Source organism: Rhincodon typus, chromosome 10 (genome assembly GCF_021869965.1).
Source record: "Rhincodon typus isolate 14 chromosome 10, sRhiTyp1.1, whole genome shotgun sequence".
Taxonomy (NCBI): Eukaryota; Metazoa; Chordata; class Chondrichthyes; order Orectolobiformes; family Rhincodontidae; genus Rhincodon; species Rhincodon typus.
This window is the reverse complement of record NC_063341.1, coordinates 7736204-7755716: the sequence shown is the minus strand read 5'-3', so window position 1 is coordinate 7755716 and position 19513 is coordinate 7736204. Positions and strand designations below refer to the sequence as shown.

Genomic DNA, 19513 nt, shown 5'->3' with positions numbered 1-19513 from the left:
GGTGGGGCTGTGGTGGAATGGGGGGGATTGATGTGAGGAGAGAAGAAGAAAGAGAGAGAGAAACAGGTGACTTGAGGGAGAGATCAATCTGTATAAGCCTGGATGAAGCATTCACTTTCCGAAGAGATATTTGGACCTTGTCCCATATTGTTGGACACCAGTGATTGTCAATGTACCTGAGTTTGCTTGTCAAAGTGGGTTAGCCTAGGGATAACAGGAGTCCTGTTATCTTGATTCAACCAGTCACAGCAGGAGAATTGAGTGCTATTTCTAAACTATCTGTAATTAGTTATTGGCTTTCACTTGTGTTTCATTTGTACCCCGCCAGTGGGTCTAACAGCAACAAAAGATGGGTTTAGATGGGATTCACAACAGAGTAACAGGCCGTTCAGCCCAATGAGTTTGTTCCAGTTTAAGCTCCATATAAACCTCCTCCCATTCTCTTCATCCTGCTCTATACCAAAACCTTTCATTTCTTTTTTCTCCCTGGTGTGATCATCTCGCTTCACCTTAGCAGCATCTCCAGTGTCTGCCTCAATTACTCAGTGTGGTATAAACTTCCATTTCTCATCACTCTATCCCCTCAATTCCCTATTGAACATGTTAGTGACTATCAGATCACTCTGTCTAGTTTTGGGAGTGTTCCACAAGTGGAAGCATCTTTTTTCTTTATTTATGTCAACCCTGTTCATGTCTTTCGAAACCTGAATCAGGTCTCCCCTCAGCCTGTGTTTTTCTGGAACAAAGAGCCCTGGCCGTATCTGCGACAAATCACTATGTTGTGACAATGATCCTTTGTTATGAGGTGGGGAAGGGACAATTTGGCGAGTTTTCCAAAATCCGGTGACACTGGCTAGATCTATACCTATGGATGTCGACTAAGGGCAACGTACTGCTGTCGTGGTCCCTGTAATTGAGTAGCCTGTCTGGCAAGCTCTCTCTCACACATTATTACCAGCTGGATGAGATGTATCAATGGATTGGGCGGTGGGGGTGGGGAGGAGGTTTATTATGAGGGACAAAGGGCAGCACAGTGGCTCAGTGGTTAGCACTACTGCCTCACAGGGCTGCAGACCCAGGTTTGATTCCACCCTCGAGTGACTGTCTGTGTGGAATTTGCACGTTCTCCCCGTGTCTGTGTGAGTTTCCTCCAGGTGCCCCGGTTTCCTCCCACAGTCCAAAGATATGCAGGTTAGGGCGGATTGGCCATGCTAAATCGTTCCATAGTATCCAGGGAGGTGCAGGCTGGGTGGGCTAACCATGGGAAATGCAGGGTTACAGGGATAGGCTAGGAGGGTGGGTCCGGGTGGGATGCTGTTTGGAGGGTTCGTGCGGACTCAATGGGCTGAATGGCCTGCTTCCACGCTGTAGGGATTCTAAATAATTCAAAATAAATTATTTAACAGGATCATTTTTTTTAATAAAAAGGAGCAGTGATTGCATTTAACAATAAATCAGATTTGAGTGAATATGAACATCATCAGAAATGCACCTCATTACAGAGACAGGCAGCATCTGTCACTCGAGCAGTTGGACGGTAGGAAGCACGCTTGAGGACTCCAAATGTTCCCCAAAGATCAAGAGTCAGATTTATCTGACACCGTACACTTATGTTTTTAATTTATCTCAATGGGATGGGGAAGGACCCACTTTTCAATAATGCATGGTATTTTACAGAAGTGATCTCCGGGGCATTGCGTTTTAATAATTTATATACTTGCCAACTGCTTGATTGCATTAACCACCCAAAGTGCTGGGAGTAGATCCGTAATGGCTGATTCCTGATTTATAGACTGGGGCAAATTGACAGTAATTAAAATGAAAGCTTTGCCACAAAGTCATTTTAATCCACTAATATGAGTTCAGTGCAATCTTTGAAGCACTTAATTTTTCTTTGTTAAAATAATGATAATAGCTCAAAGAAAGTCTATGCTTTGAAGAGCATAGATGAAAAGACCATTTTGTTCATTGAGTAATAAAGGCCAAGTATCTAAGGTTAATGGATGTCACCTTGAAACTAAATTATGGGTAATTCCACTATGAGCAGGATTTATACTTGTTTTTGTTTTTAGTGCTACTTCTTTTACTTCTTTTGTGGGATATGGATCAAGGGGTCACTGCTTAAAAAAGGGGTCATTCGTTTAAAACGGATGAGGTTTTTTTTCCCCTCAGAGTGTTTGGAATTCTCTTTATTTCCAGAAGAGGTGGTGGAAGCAGAGTTTTTAAATAGTTTTTCAAGGCAGAGGTGGATAGATTCTTGGTAAGCCATGGGGTGAAACATTATTGGATTAGGAAGGAATGTGGAGTTTAGGTTACAGTCAGATCAACCAGGATCTTCCTAAATTATGGAGCAAACTGAGGTGGCTGAATGGCGTTTCTGCTCCAAGCTGCATGTTCTTATTTTGATATAGCATTGTCACTTGCAAGGCCACTAATCTCCTGTCACTAATGCCCTCGGACTGAGTGGCTTGCTATGTCCTTTCAGAGGGCAGTGAAAAATCAACCACATTTGAGAGGGTCTGGAGTCACTTGTAGGCCAGACCATGTAAGGATGACAGATCTCCTTCCCTAAAGGATATTAATGAACCAGGTGGGTTTTGACAATAATTGGTGAGAGTTACATGGTTACCACTGTTGAAACCAGCCTTCCATTCCAGATTTTATTAATTGGGTTTAAAATCTACCAGCGGCCATGCCCTGTCGGTCTGTAGTCTCACTGTTTGCTTGTTTTCCTGTCAACTCCAGAGGAAGAGAGTTTGTACAAGTGCAGGGATCCTGACATCATCCCTGGAAAGCAGTTGTGCTGTGAATTTTAGCTGAATCCTACCTGTCCTGTCTATGGCTTGACTATCTCTTCCGTCAGGGCCTGAAATTCTGCACAGTACTCCCACCTAACTTTGACCTTGAAGTAGTTTATTTGATCTTTATATTCTGCAATCTTAATGGTGAAATCCTCAATGATTTGACCTTTCTTTTTAACGGCTTTGTCCACCTACATTCACATTTTCTCAAAACGCAACTCATTTCCGTTTGTATAAAATAGCATCTGTCACCTGTTTGCCTATTCAATCCCATTCATGCTGTATGGGAAACTTTGACAGTGTTCCATAGTGATTGGCCAACTCTCTATTTTTGTGGTATCAGTGCATTTTGATACAAAACTCTGTGTCTGGGCCAAATCATGAGAGCAATAAGGAAGAAATGACCCAACACCAATCCTAGCTTAGACCTTTTCCAAATCTTCAACCAAACAATTAATTAATTACATCCATTCAACTAAATATCCATTGATGCTGCTACCTTTGCTTCTATTATTTTCTCCTTGTTTGTCTCTTGAAGTGAAGATGACAATGTTCACATTCAGGAGCATTGTGTAGAACTCTAGTGGGTGTGTAGGGGCTTCCTGAGATCCATATGGAATGTCCTGCTGTGAATAGAATAGAAATTTGTTGTCATGTGTACTTTTGCATGAAAAATAGAGTGAAATGTTTTGTAGGTCGCCCACCACGGTGCCAACATCAATGACAGAAGTCATATACAGCAGTAAAAATAAGTAAAATTAAGACAAAGTTCATCACAGTTCAGTTAAAGGCTCCTGGGCTCGGGGAAAGCTGATTTAAGGAATGATGGAAACTGAAGATGCAGTTGGGATGAGACCACCTCACAGAGCCGCTGGATACCAGGCCTAAAGCCTCACTGAAGAAGACCACCATGATGGGCCGAGACTGCCACTCCCAGACAAGACCACCTGCTGGGCTGTTGAAATACCTGGACGCCAAAGACGGAAAAGACCCTCCATGCCAGGTCAAGACCTGGCCACACCTAGAGACCGCCACTTCTCCTCCTTCGGGCACCCGGGCCTAGCTGTTGACCTGGAGCCTCGGCCTAGCCTGGGACAGGGGAGTCAGCCCAGCACCTGCCCCTCGCTCGCTGGGAAACCCCAGACTGGGATGGAGCTGTATCCAGCTCATCTTGATGTTGCTGCTACCAGAGACCACCTCCTTCACCCTCCGCTCCCCATGCTTAAAAGAAAAGAAAGTGAAGAAAAAAAGAAAGAAAAAGGGCAAAAGTGAAAAGAAGAGAAAGAAAGCCAATGGGAGTGGACGAGCTACAGGCACCTGAATTATGACTGAGTTCCATGGCTCAGGATTTCCTCTCTCAGCCTGTATGCGTTTGCTTTCAAAGGTGACCACACCATTTTTAGTTTGCTTCCTCCCTCCAGGTGGAGCTTTTCCCAGGACTCTTAAATCAATATCAAAACTCCTGAGTGAAGCTTTCAGAGTGTCTGTGTAGTTCATTTAATCACTGTGGCACCACACCGCAGAATCAAGTTGTCCAAAGTAAGTTAGTTTTGGTGATTGAGTATTGGGCATTCTGGCTGCATCACTGGTCTTAACCGGTTTTGACTGGTTCTCTATAATGTAGACACCTGGCAAGTTAGCTCAGATGAACGCTTCAGAGCCTGCTTTTTTTTTTAATCTTCATCTGATCCTCAAAAGCTTTCAAAGACAGCTCAAGTGAAAGTGTTTGAGCTTCTTGGCATGATGCTGGGTCACAGTCTGAGTCTTGCATGCAGAGAGCAGAGTGGGCAAGCATATTTCTCTAAAGACTTGAAGCTTGATGGGAAGGCTCACTTGTCTTTTATTCATCAACTGAGCTCAAAGTCTGCTGAAGCCTACGCACTTGCTTTGGCAATTCTTGCATGTGTTTTGTTCTCAATGCAAACAGCTCAAGAGATTGCTCTCATGCCGTGTGTCTGGTTAAAAGTCCTTTCATGAGACTCATTGTGCACCACAAGCAGAAAATCTAAATACATCCATTGTCTCCTTTATGTTCAGATGGTTAATTTTTCAATAAAACACAATTGTTTTGTCAAACATGTGTCTGCTTTAATTAGTCTCCAAACAGTCACTTACTAACATCCGTTTCTTGATTGTATGAAAGTGCCCAAACTGATGAATTGGCTTGTCAGTAACTGATTTACCTTACCCTCCCTTTTTCAGTGGAGGTGCTACATGGCTGATCCTGGTACTCTCCACATTTGTTGCATCAAAATCCTGATGAAATACTTCCCGTTTTCCTTGTTCCTTCAGTAACCTGTGGTATGCGGCATCTGGATTCGGTGTCTTAACCACTTCAGGTTCAGCTCAGTCGTGCATAATAATTTTTTTTCAGTGCCTTCACCTTGAACCCCTACATTTTTATTTTGATTGCTATTTATAAACACCAATACAAAGTACTTAATACCTTCATACTGAGTTTTCTCTCTTTTTACCCAAAGTCTCTCATTAATCTGTTACATTTAAGATGCCCATAAGAGGCCTTTTATGCTATCTGTCAGACTTGTTGAATTCCCAATTACCCTTTTAACCCCTCTTTTTATCCCCATCCCCTACTACACTTTATGCCTCATCATAGTCTTTAGTATCAGCCTTCATCTTGTCATATGTCTCTCACTTAAGCTTCAGTTCAGTTTCGGTCTATTATATTACTAAAACTATCCCTCGGTACACTCTATTGTCTGCATTGTGAGAGTGAATTTGATCCAGCTCTTCTCTGATGATTCCCAATTGCTGATCCATTGGCTTATGCCAGCTTTTTGTTTCGGCTTACTGTTTTCTGCTTTCACTGCAGTTTACAGTTTTCCTGTCCCAGTTATCCTTACCTTTGAATTTCCAATGTGACAGTGAGCATTTCCCAAATGCTGCTGTCTTCCCATATTGACTATTAGTCATGTTTTATTTCCCCACAGCTAATTTAACCAGTTTTTCCATACTATATTAGGAAAAAAAACTAATGGAAATGGTGGGAGAGGGAAGGTCGTCAGCAGCCAGAATTGGTATAGATGGAGCAACGACATGGAGATGGAAATGTTACAACTTTTAGTATGTATTACAGGCCAACATTGAGAATAATAGGAATGCATTCTCTAAATTGTTCTTGATTAATAATTGCTATGCCTATACCTAACTTTCAAATTACAAAGTTTATTTATTGCAGATATGTTGCTTCTTCTGAATGAGTTGTATGCTTCTCCATAGATGACTGCTGAATGCCAGATAATTTGTTTTGTGTAATCTACTGTTTTTTTTTAAAGTGTGTTTTCATATATGACTGGCCGAACGTAGTATTGCTAGATTTTGGGGTGAGTGCATAAGTAAACAATCATCTTCATTTAAACTCATGAAAAGCTTGCTTTTTTTAAATCAAATTATTCACAAAATTGAGGGTTAAGACATGAACTATCTTTAATTCAGAGCATACTGATTGCAAACAGTTGGGATGTGCATCATGATTTCGACAGTCCTCACTCTGTAACAGTAACGTGAATACTTCTACATTTTGTTGAGTAGTAACGTTAAGGTTTCAGTGAATATGCATTAATGACACAATAAACTTCAGAAATAGGTTCTGCAAAGTTCCAGTGATAAGATAGAACATTGCTGGTGGTGAATGTGAGATATTTTATAAGATATGTATTAAATACCAAATCATTGAGTGGGTATATGCTGTACGGCTCTTCAGGAAACACAGGGATATTGCACTGAAAGAGTGTGTGTGGCACATTTTTATGGATAGGGATAGTAGTAACTGCAGATGCTGGAGAATCTGAGATAACAAGGTATAGAGCTGGATGAACACAGCAGGCCAAGCAGCATCAGAGGAGCAGGAAAGCTGACGTTTCGGGCCTCGACCCTTGTGTTGTGTTTATTTAAATAGGAACCCATAGCTCAATTGCACAACTCTAGGCAAGGTTCTTCTCCCTCGTGTGAGGCCTGGTTCATGTATGATGGGTACAGAACAATTAGGTAAAATCCCACACTTGAGTGCTTCTAAGAGCAGTTATTGCTGAAGTTCATTTAGGTTTTGGACCCTTGACACAGCACTAAAATGTCTGGCCCAAAAGTAGCAAATGTCATCCTTTGTGGCAGTGACGATGATACATTTTCCACCCTCAGGCGGCTTGCGACACAGCCAATCACATTGTATCTCTGTCTCTTGTCCAGCTCCACAGATTGCACTGGCTTGGTTACACGCTTAGCTATCAGATTGCATTCTAGTGATGGTCTCCCTCCTCAGCCTTGCACCATTACTTCAGGAGCTTCTCAAGGATCTCTCCTGGAGATTCCTCCTCTTCAACTGCATGTTGTTGCTTAAAACCACAATCTTGGGGACAGCCTGTTCTAGCACACAATAACCAACTGTACCTCTCTGCTACCTGCAGTCTCATATTGTCTCAAATTTAGCATTCTTATCATTACAGCTAAGTCCTTTCAAGGTCCCACCCATTCTAGTCTCTGTTCCAAACTGGACCATTCCTTCAATTCTGTCCTCTTGCACTCCTCTTTTTCCCTTCACCCAACCCTTGGTAATTGTGCTTTCAGGTCCCAAGGCAAGATTCTGGTGCTGACCTCCTGGAAGTGGGAATGGAGGTCAGCAGGCATGGCAGCTCCCTGGCACAGTGGGCATGGATTTGCTACCCATCCACTGTCAGCATGTACCTTGTCAATTCAAATCAAAAGTCACTTACAAAGCATCACTAAGCTGCATTGAGAGCGCAATCAGGATATGAGGATGGGAGTTGATCACTGAGCCCCAGGCCTCTCTTCCACAGTGGTGGTCTGGCAGCTACGGCCATTCGTTTTCTTCACTTTCGTAAAGTGGGCGATGGCTGATACCAGCACCCACTTGGATGTGATCCTGACCCCTTAATGGAAGTTCTTCCCCCAAATCTCTAGTGTGGGACTCAGTACCTTAAATATCTCAAATTCTTCAATCAGTCCATAAGGTGGCACGGTAGCTCAGTGGTTAGCACTGCTGTCTCACACCGCTGGGGACGTGGGTTCAATTCCACCCTCGGGTGACTGTCTGTGTGGAGTTTGCATATTCTCCCTGTGTCTGCATGTGTTTCTTCTGGGTGTTCCAGTTTCCTCCCAAGGTCCAAAGATGCGCAGGCCAGGGTGGATTGGCCATGTTAAATTCTCCACAGTGTCCAGCGATGTGCAGGCTAGGTGAATTAGCCGTGGGAAACACAGGGTTACAGGGATAGCATAATAGGGTGGGACTGGGTGGGATGCTCTTTGGAGGGTTGAGTGGACTCGATGGGCTGAATGGCCTGTTTCCACACTGTGATTCCCTGATAGCATACCCCTGCTCCTTACTTTCATATGCCCTTAGCGTTTACATATACTCAATGTGGTCGCTGCTCAAGACATTTTAATCTCAGTAAGGACTATAAGCTGTTATTACAATATGTCTAATTCTACATTGGAGCAGTTGAGTGTACAATACCCTTCATTCCATGTGATATTCTCCAGTTATTCGTTGACATTTTTGTGTAGTCGCTGATTAATATTGAGATGGATTATTCTTTTTTAAATGTTCCTTTTCTAGTTTGAGATTGTCACCGGCACATGAGCCCAGTAGCTCCTTGGTGGCTTTGGAATGGCACCACACGGAGCCCACCATCGGGGTGAAGATTGTCGACTACCTGATCAGTTTGGAAAGAGTCACCATCAGTGACCGCACAGAAACATCCAAGATCGAGACGGGTGAGTGTGGTCTGAATTTGAGCAGGGAGTCCAAACTGGAAGGAGCTGGACACATTGTATGTTTAGCCATCAATCAGAGCAGACAAGGATAGAGAGGGATAAGAGTTGTCACATGAACCTGGCCTGTTTTAAAAATGTATCTTTGAGGAATTTCTGAACTGTGTTTGACTTGCCGGGAAATATTCTGTTATCAGCCATTCGTAAGCGCACAGGGATGAAGTGGAGACTGGAATATTTATTCAAAATAAAAAAATCCTTGCTAGAATTGACAAAGTGGCCTCTGAATTTAAATCGACTTCATAAATCTTTAAGCATTCTCAGTAATGTGGACTGTTCTGCTTCAAAGTGAGCTCTGCTAACAATTGCCCCCATGATGAATACTTGATTTGCTTAGCTGCCAACTCTGAATATGCTCAAATTTGATTCTGATTCTGCACCTTCCAGAGGTAATACAGTCAGACATCGCTTTGTCACTAATGTATCCAGATGTAAAAGAATTCAGATTTTGTCAATCTATTCGCAAATCTGGATCAGAAATGGCTTAGTTGCTGACTTACCTGAGTTTGAGCATCTTTGAATTCAGTCCAGAAACACTGGGTACGGCTGGCATTTACTGCCCCTCGATAAATGTCCTGAAGGAGGCGGTGCTGAGCAGTCAGTGAGTTGGTGCACGCACAATGCTGATAAATGGAGAGTACCAGGACCATGAAAGAATATCCAAGATGTTCCAATTCCACAAAATGCCTCGTGGTGTGCAGTGTGAAGGTGCCAGTGTTTCTATGCTGATGCTTCCCATGTCCCACACTGAGGGGAGAAAAGGCTTTTTTTTTGAAGGAACAGCAGTACTTGAAAATGAACATATTGGTCGCATTGGAGATGTATTTTGAAAGATCCAAGGTGAATTGGACTAGTGTATCTCATTGCCCCTTTTACTTCTGGGCAGCCAGTAGAGTTTGTGGTTTCGGGTGGCACCTTCAAAGCTTTCCGTGTTGTAACTGATAGGCGGGAGCCCGCAAACTGCCTGTGATATGGTGAGTGATGGAAGATCTGTCTGTCAGGCAGGTTATGTTGTTGTAACTGTTGTTGGCCACCTTGAGTATTATATGGTACTGCACCCATCCAGGCAAGTGGCGAGTACTCCATTACGTCTCTGAGCTGGGCATTGTAAATGGTACACAGGGAGAGAGAAACTGTTGGATTTAATAATGGAGGATTTAACACGGCTACACCCCTCTCTGGGTTTGAGCGTTGTTGGGATTCAGCCCTGTCGCTGACCTGTCTTGGTTTGATTATGTCTTGAGTCTGTTTACCAACCTGAATCTCAATCAGGTAGTCCTCGATTACCATTGTGATTCCATTCCTGACAATCATTCCTTTCAGTGAAATGACTCTGAGTGAATTATGCGTTCCTATTAAAAATAAGGCAGTGAAGTTAATTAGGAACGCAGACCAAAGCCCTCCCATCTTCCTGACCTTGCCCGGGTTAAGGTCTAGATGGGAAGACTTAAAGGCGTCATCCTGCCTGGGCTGCAGTTATTTCCTGTTCCATGAGGAAGGTTGGAGCTGCCCAACTGATGACCCCGTGCAGGAATATTGCGTTTTTGGAGAGTTCGCTCGACCTGCTCGGACTTGTATAGAACCAAGACACTGGACCTAGTTTGCAAAATCAGGAGGGACATAAATAAGGTGAATAACAAGGCTGTTTTCCCTAGGGTGGTGGAGTTCAAAACTAGGGGGCATATTTTTAAGGTGAGGGGAGAAATATTTAAAAAGCACGTGAGGGGCAACTTTTTTCTTTAAACACAGAGGGTGGTTCGTGTGTGGAATGAACTGCCAGAGGAAGTGGTGGATGCAGGTACAGTTTGCAATGTTTAAAAGGCAATGAAAAAGGTTTGGAGGGATATGGGCCTTGCACAGGCAGGTGGGATGAGTTTAGTTTGGGATTATGATTGACATGGACTGGTTGTTCCGAAGGGTCTATTTCCATGCTGTAAGACTCTGTGACTCTATGATAGAAATGGCCACTGAGAACCATGCTCCCCACCCACATCCCCTTCCTCCAGAACCACCCAAAACCCAACCACCCCCTCCCCACCCCCAACTTAGAAGACATTGTTCCCATGAATGATGCTGTCTTCCAGGGTGGGTTGGCGGGACTGCCTCGCCACTAGACATGGTGTCCACCGTGGTGCTGCCAAATTCTGGACTTACTGGCGTCTGACATCGGGGGAGGCTGGGGATGGGACAGGACTCGGGTGGGGGGGCAGGCACGTAAGGAGTGGGTTCGGTGTGAGGGTTTGGGGGCAAGGTGGTGCATAACAAGATTCGGCTCCAGGGTCCTCATTCTCAGCTGGCAGGAGTCTATCATATCTTCGTGAGACTTGATGTTCCCTCCTATATCTCCCACAAAGGGGAAAATCCGAGCCAACGTTAAAGCCAGGGTTGAGATCCTCTAAACAAATTGTTACACAGAAAAAAAAATGTACAGATTGAAATTTTGTATGGTCCACGTGCCCTACTGTACCTTCCTAGTTGAAATGACTTGAAAATAACATAAAGCACTAACTATAGTAGAAAGGCTACATACATTCATGCTTATTTGAAACATTTAACCCAGGATTGAGGACACAGCAGTATCTAATGTGTTTCCAAGAGTGCAGCCCTTAATCAATTCAATCATTACCATTAGGGTAAAATTATTTGCATACATATGTAAATAATATTCCCTGGCTTTTCCCCTCTATCCTAGAAATGCTTGTGCAATGCATAGTGTACTAAAAGTGGCTGATGAGCCCATATAAGGCTGGTGGGATATCCCCATGGATTCCTTTGCCTGGACCATTTTCACTCGTACGTCTTAATCCAGTTAAGATCCGTTGCCAGTTGGATCCTGAACATCGGATGTAGGATGATGCAGAAAGCCTGACGTAAAACCACAAATCCCAGACTGAGCTGCAGAAACAGGACCTAAACAGCAATGCTCAGGGTTGGGGGGAATAATGTTTAAACTCCAGGGCCGCGTTTAAGTGAGGACCACACGTACAGCTGGATTTTGAAGGTAAAATCGGGCCATAACTCACCAGCGATCAAGTGAGAGAATGTCATCAGCCATTGGAAGGCACCTCAGCGGAAAAGAGCCGGCCCAGTTTCTGATTCTTGCATCATCCCTGCTGCCTCAGGTGGGAGTCAGTGCAGATAAATTAAAACAAGGAGCGAAGGTGAAAATGGTCCAGGCCGCAGATCCATGGGGATCCTCTCATGACATGGAATGGACTAATCAACTACTCTTAGTCTCATGTGAATCGTACAAGCGTTTCCAGGGCAGAGGGCAACAGCCAAGGAATATCCTAAGAAGCTTGAATTTATTGGAGGTGATCAGAAACAAAGTTTTAAGTAAAAAAGCATTGACAGTTAGTTGACAGTTATTTACCAATGCTTTGAAGTTTGCTCCATGCAAGTGCTTCTCCATGGTATACTCAGTTTGAAGAGACTGTAGACTCTGTACTGTAACTGAATGCTCCTTGACTCACTTCATCTATAATACATCAAGAGGTGCGCTGCTTCATTGTGACATTGTTTGCCAACAGCTAGCATTACAGTATTGTTTGATGTTGATTAAAACTGATTTGTTGACAGAGAAATCAGATCCTTGTGTATCTACTAACATTGTCAATAATTCCTCTGACTGTGTGTAGCGTTGATGGGCTTCGTAAAATATTTCCAAAGGTGGGCATTGATAAACGTTTGAAGGACCCTTCCTTCAAGAGAAGTGTTTTTCCAGTATATTAATTATATACAGGATGTTGTGTCTCTTTCTGTGATTATTGCAAGCACTTGTGAGTAGCCTAGACAAACAGGAATTAATTTACAGATGTATTTCAACCCTTGTAATGACTCGCTGCTTACCTGTGCTGTCATAACATGGTATATAAGCCAAAAAGCTCCCAGATTTGATCATTGCTTTCGTTAATTTTGCTGATTTCAATTGAAGAAGCACCAAAGGCACAGGATCATTGAAAAAGCTGGAGACTGGAGAGATGAGCATTTAGCTGGGAGGCAGCAGGATTCCCATTCCTATCCACTGTCTCCTGCTTATGTATTTAGATACTTACTGAGGACAGGGTACATGCAGCTGTGATGCCCCCAGAGTTCAATAGCCAGGCTGCCAACCCAAGCCTTCCAGAACCAATAAAAATGAGCCGTAGGATGAGCGAGCTACGATCTGCTTAAGTATCAGTTGAGCTATAATGAAACAATAAAAAAACAAAACCGGGAACACCAAACAGAGATAGTAGGAACTGCAGATGCTGGAGAATCCAAACAGTTTGGTTAAATTTTGTAAGTCATTACATTGTGAACAGGATGCTTCAGCAAAACTTGGCTGCCTATCTTGTGAGTTGTGGGATTGTGCATTGTCACATTTAAAAATGGCAAGAAAGAATTCAATGCATACAAAACTAAAAGCATCCTCGTCCTAGAGAGGACTATTCCTATGTCTGTTTGCATACATTCAGTTTTAGGATCTCTGCAATGTAATAATGCTTGTCATTTCCTTTTACAAAGCAGTGAATTTCCTATGGTCCTGTTTTGTTTTGTTCTGTTGCACACAATGCTCAGTAGAGTGCTCGAATCTCTTTGCCAAGGGACACGCAGCCAGCAAAAATGAATCATAATGTTGGATTTGACCAAGTTCTGTTTTGTCAATCCACACAACCACTTTGCCTCAGATTAAAAAAAAATGCTTCTTTGGTACTTAATAATGCTGTGACCTCTGAGTTAGCTTAGATTCAGCGCTGTGACAGATTCTGCTGGATTGCAGTTGCTTTCAAACATGATATTGAAAATGAAATTCTTCAACAGAAGGAATACAGCTGCGTATGGTTTTGACATTTGGGAAAAAAGAAAAGTTGAATTTGTATTTGTTAAAAGAAATCAGGGATGAAAGAAGCATTTGAGGTTTAATGGAGGAAGGATGGTGAGCATTTAGCATTCAGAGAGGCTCCTCACCAGTAGAAAGATATTTATTTCTTTCTCTCTGTATCCACTCATCAAATGAGGGTGTCACTGCCTGGCCCTGTATTTATTGCCTGTCCTTAATTGCCATTGAGAATGTGGTGGTGAGCTGCCTTCCTGATTTGTTGCAGTCCATGTTCTATAGGTTCCACAATACCGTTAGGGAGGGAATTCCAAGATTTTGGCCTCATGACACTGAAGGAAAGACCATATATTTCCACGTCAGGATGGTGAGTGGCTTGGAGGGGAACTTGCTGTGGTGTCCCAATGTGTCTGCTGTCCTTAATCCTTACAGATGGGAGTTGGTTGTGTGTTTGGAAGGTGCTGTCTAAAGAACTTTGGTGAATTTCTGCAGTGCATCTTGCAGATCATAGAATCCCTACAGAGCAGATAGAGACCAGTTGGACAATTGTGTGCACCAACCCTCTGAAAAACATACCCCCCCAGGATACCCCTCCCACCCCCACCCCAATCCACTTGGCCTGCATATCTTTGGACTGTGGGAGGAAACCAGAGCACCCGGAGGAAACCCACGCAGACACAGGGAGAACATGCAAACTCCACACAATCCTTCGAGGCTGTAGAATGATAGGGATGATTCAGGAAAACATGCTTGCATGATCAAAGAATCGAAATAGCGGGCCATACCCTAGAAAAGAATAAAGCAAACACACCAACAGATGTCTGAAATAAATCTGGAATGTGATACAATTCCATGCAAATATGAGTGCAGACAGGTGTCTCAACAACTGAAAAGAGAAAACCAGTTAGCAAATTGAGCACTGTCCATTCATTCGAATGAGAAGTTGAATGATGAAGAAATATTTAATTGGCATTGAACCACTGAAGCAGCAAGTGATGGATGAAGGTTAAGATTTGCCTTGTGCATACAATACTCAAAATGGGGAAGGGTGAAGACTAAGAACTCGGTAACATGGTTCACCAGAAAGGTGACATGAAGCTTTCCATTTCCATTTTACTACATGATAAACCTTTGGTTTCTTATTGAGATGCACCCATACAGGGGGCAACTTTGAGACTGAAACCCATGATTAGTTTGATGTGTTCTAGTCGGTTGCTGTTGAGATTAATTGATTGATGCTGTAAGTTGATTGACAGCCTAGAAGCTGAATGAAAATTAAATGGCAGGGAAAAGAAAATAATTTGTTTCTTTGTCAGGTAATCTTGTCTTTGTTTATCTTCTTCTGATCTTTCACTCCTTTCTTTGGTTCAATCACTTTAATTTTGTTTTATTTATTTAAGGGAGGTGGGTCTCACTAGCTGGGCCAGCATTTATTACCCATCCCCAGTTGCCTTGAGAAGGTAGTGGTGGGCTGCCTCCTTGAACTTGCTCCTACCTTGTGCCTCGTAGATGCTGGACAGGGAGTCAGGAGGCTCTTGCTTGATGGAGGGTTCCCCGCCTGTATTTATATGGCTAGTCCAGTTCAGTTTCCGGTCAATGGGAACCTACAGGATGTTGATACTGGGGAGTTTGCTGATGGTAATGCCATTAAATGTCCAGGAGTGTTGTTTGGTTCTCTCTTGATCAAATCACATAAGTGTACATTGTGCAAAAGGTGGCAAGCCCGCTCATTGTGCCTACACAAGCTCTTCCAATGAGCCTCATTACCTACTTGTAATCTCCTTCTTTGACCCCATTTCCTTGCACAATATTTCGAACTTAATATTCATCTCATGCCCTCTTGAGTGCTTCAATTGAACTTGGCCCCAATATGCATCCAGGCAGTGCAATCCCCACCCTAAATTACTTGCTGAACGAAAACAAGGTTTTTCTCATCTTGCATTTAGTTCTTTCACAACCAAGTGTTGTTCAACATGGAGGAGCACTGATTCTTTGACTGAGGGAGGGCTTTATTTTGTAATCAGCAGGAGGTTTTCTTGGGGTCTGAATTCAATGTTGAGGACTCCCAGGCCAGCAACCTCCTGACTGTATACCACTGTGCCTCCACATCCTGGGTCTGGCCTGCCCGTGGGACAGGGCATTTCCAGAGATGGTGATGATGGTGTCTGGGACATTGTCTGTAACGTCTGATTCCGTGAGTATGACTGTGTCAGGCTGTTGCTTGACTAGTCTGTGAGACAGCTCTCCCTATTTTGGTACTAACTCCCAGATGTCGATAGAGGGGACTTTGCAAGCTTCACAGGGCTGTATTTGCCAGACAGGTGCCTAATTTCATTCCTCCTTTCTTCCCCTTTCTGGTGTTTGATACCACTGAGTGGCTTGCAAGGCTATTTTGTGAGGGCAGTTAATAGTCAACCACATTGCTGAGGGTCTGGACTCACGTGTAGGCCTGACCAGGTAAGGATAGCAGGTTTCCTTCCCTGAAGGATATTAGTGAACAACGGCTTTTTTAATGAAAATGGGTTTATTTAGATAGTTATTGAATTCAAATTCTGCCATTTTGCGGTGGGATTCCAGCCTGGACCTTCACAACATTATCTGGTTCACCAGATTACAAGTCCAGTAAGAATACCACAGTGTCATTGCCTCCTCCATCATTCTGTCCCACCTGTTTTGCCTTTGTTTGGCTTTGTCAACCTCTTTACTTTTTTAAGAGCTTTATTTGTTCTGCTCCCCTCTCTTACCTTTCTCGTCTATCCTCTGTTCATTGTTTTCTTCCCGTTCCCCATTTCTTCCTATCGCCTCTTTTCATCGCCCTCTGCCACTCCTTTTTTTTTAATTATCCTGGTCTTCATTCCTTGAACCTTTTCCGTCCTTTTCCCTTTATTTTCTCCATTTCGTTTTGCTATCCCCTTTTTTTTTTAACCCCCTTCACCTTTGCCCAGCTCTGCTTCAGTTGCTCACCTCCTCTGGTGCTTCTGCCATTTTGCTCATTCATTCTTCAGCCTTTCTTGCTACATTTGCATGAGTTCAGTAATGCTTGGGATGTAAAACGTGAGAATCATAGAATCCCCACAGTGTGGAAACAGGCCCTTCGACACAACAAGTCCACACAGACCCTCAAAGCATCCCACCCAGACCCATGCCCCAATAACCCACCTCATCTACAGACAGCGGTTTATTCAGAAGAACTGGCATCATCCACTTCTGATGGCAGGAATCACTCAAAACATAGCTCAACAGGAAAAATGATCAATTGTTTTTGTCACAAAATGTATCAAAGCTGAAGTTGTATCACGTTTCAAACTGAAGTCTTCATTCAGTCCATTTTGCTAATTTTCCCTTGGTGCAGTTGAGAACAGGAGCCAGTTGTACTGACCTTAACAAGAACAAAAAAAACAGATCGTGTTATTAAATGCACAAGTGTCTTCAATGGTAGTCACTTTAGGGATATTTTGGGCACATTGCAAAATTGGGCTTCTGACATGGAAGATTCTGGAATAAATTATAACGAACATTGATTTATGTTTTAATGAGTAATTGGACATTTCTTAAGTGAGATTTTTAATTATTTCAAAATTGGTCATTAAAGAATTCCCCAAAGTGAATGCAGAGTGATTTTTGCTATCCCATGGTTCACTGCTGTAATATTTATAACTCATTTTGAAACTAGGATGGGTGTTTCAGCAAAGCATTTGCTTCAAGAGCTTGGTTTGAGTCCAGTGTGCATTCATACATTGCCTCACATCAAATTAATCTGGTTTGTCTTAACCTGTTTTGTTATGTGTATGACTCATGATACAAGAGAATTCAGTTCTACAAGGCTAGAAAGTAAACAGTCAAGAAAAAGCAGAAACAGCATTTTGTACAGTATTAGGCTGAGACGTGTAGAATGTTACTTCAGAGTAAAGTAAGAGTGCGAGAAAACGGACCTGAATTTAAAACTTAATTTCAGATGTATAAAGGTTTATGATTTCTCAGGAGTGATAGATATTTGCTGAATAGTTGAGGCAAAAGCATTTGGATAACTTGTTCACATGCTAATTGATGAGCTCTTCCTTTTCCCACTTTAATACATCAAAACAATTTCTTATTTGGGGCTTGACTGACTGTCTCACCCAGAGCTGTAAAGATATCCAGCACGGCAAATGCATGTGTCACCATTGTGCAATCAGCTACTGTTCTGAATAAAAACGGAAAGAACTGCGGATGCGGTAAATCGGAGACAAACAGCGAAATTCCTGGATAAAACTCAGGAGGTTTGAGCAATTCTGAGGAAGGGTGACTCGACCCGAAACATTAACTCTGATTTCTCTCCACAGATGCTGCCAGACCTGCTGAGCTTTTCCAGCAGTTTCTGTTTTTGGCTATTGTTCTGAGTTGTGACTCAATGTCATTTCAGAATAGAAGGCCTTTTACTTTAATGTACCACAATTGGGAGCCACTGGTGCTGATGCCAGGTTCCCGAACGAAGAAAGTACTACTTTCCTCCATGTTAATCTTTTCTGAGCGCTCCCGTGTAAATTCAATCCCTTAAGTATACTTCCAACATTTGGAAATCCAAGTTATGATGCTCAACCGCGTGAGTATTTTGGAATGTGGCAATGTCGTACCTGGTACCTTTATGGAAATAAATAGGGATCAAACCTAAAACAATGAAAGTGTTTTCAATCCTTCCATTTGAACTGGTGTCAGAATATTCAAAGTATAGTGTTCACATGGATCTGTGCAAGGCCAGTGGTGTTCACATTGGGTCTGTGTAAGGACAATTAATCCCTGGTGATCTGGCAGAATTAAATAAGGATTTAGATTCCTTAGCTGAGGAAGGTTGCTCAAGGGAGTTCAGTGAAAGTTTACCAGACTGATTCCTGGGATGGTGGGACTGATATATGAGGAGAGGTTGAATCGGTTCAGATTATATTCACCAGAGTTCTGAAGATGAACAAATGAACAAGTACGGCACAGGAAGAGGCCCTTCAGCCCTCCAAGCCTGTGCCGACCATTGTGCCCTTATTGTTCTAAAAAACAAATCTGCCATTTTTCGGTCAGTATCCCTCTATTACCTCCCTATTCATGTACCCATCTTGGTGACTCTTAAATGTCTTCAATGTACCTGCTTCCATCACCCCTTCTGGTAGTGCATTCCGGGTTACTACCACTCTCTGTGTGAGAAAGTTCCCTTGCACATCTACCTTAAATTTTCCCCCTCTTACCTTGAACCTGTGCCCCCTTGTAATTGAAACTTCAACCTTGGGAAAACGCCTCTGACTATCCACCCTAGATATGCCTCTCATTATTTTGTAGACCTCTATCAGATCTCCTCTCAGGCCCATCTTTCCAGTGAAAACAATCCTCGTCTTTTTAACCTTTCGTCATAGTCAATGCCCTGGAGACCAGGCAACATCCTTCTTTGTTCTCTGTCCAAAGCTTCCACATCCTTCTGGTAGTGTGGTGACCAAAATTGCACACAATAGTCCAAATGCGGCCTAACAAGGATTTTGTATAGCTAATGTGGCCTAACAAGGGTTTTAAATAGATCTCATAAAAACTATAATATTTGAATAGGACCAGACAGAGTAGATTCTGGAAGGATGTTCCTGGTTGTGGGAGAGTCCAAAACCAGCAGTCACAGTCCAGGAATACAAAGTAAACCATTTAGGCATGAGATGAGATGAAATTTGTTCACCCAGAGTTGTAAGCCTGTGGAACTCACTACCACTAAAAGTAGTCAAGGCCAAAATAATGTATGATATTTAAGGAACTGGATGTAGCAGTTGGGACTAAAGGGATCAAAGGATAAAGGAGAAATGTTTTTGATTTGGATGATCAGCCGTGACCATCATCAACGGTGGAATGGCCTACGCCTGACATGTTTCTCTGTCTCAATGAAAGCACAAAACATGAATCAGCAAAATAAGACCAGTTTACCAGCAGCAGAAAATCACAAATGAATAATGGTGTATCTCTTCTGTTGGAATTATAAGAGTAGAAAAGTCTTACTACAACTGGTGAGATCACATTTGGAGTGCTGTGAATAATTTTGGTCCCTTTGTTTAAGGAAATATATCATTTCATTGAAGGTAGT

General features: G+C 42.8%; 1 protein-coding gene across 1 annotated transcript in view; it reads left to right on the top strand.

Moving 5' to 3' along the window:
• astn1 (astrotactin 1) overlaps positions 1 to 19513 on the top strand; it is a 1993575-nt gene that overhangs the window by 1861689 nt on the left and 112373 nt on the right. Inside the window, exon 20 of the mRNA XM_048602275.1 lies at positions 8395 to 8552. Within this exon, the coding sequence (XP_048458232.1) occupies positions 8395 to 8552 (158 nt within the window). The remainder of the gene's footprint in view (positions 1 to 8394; positions 8553 to 19513) is intronic.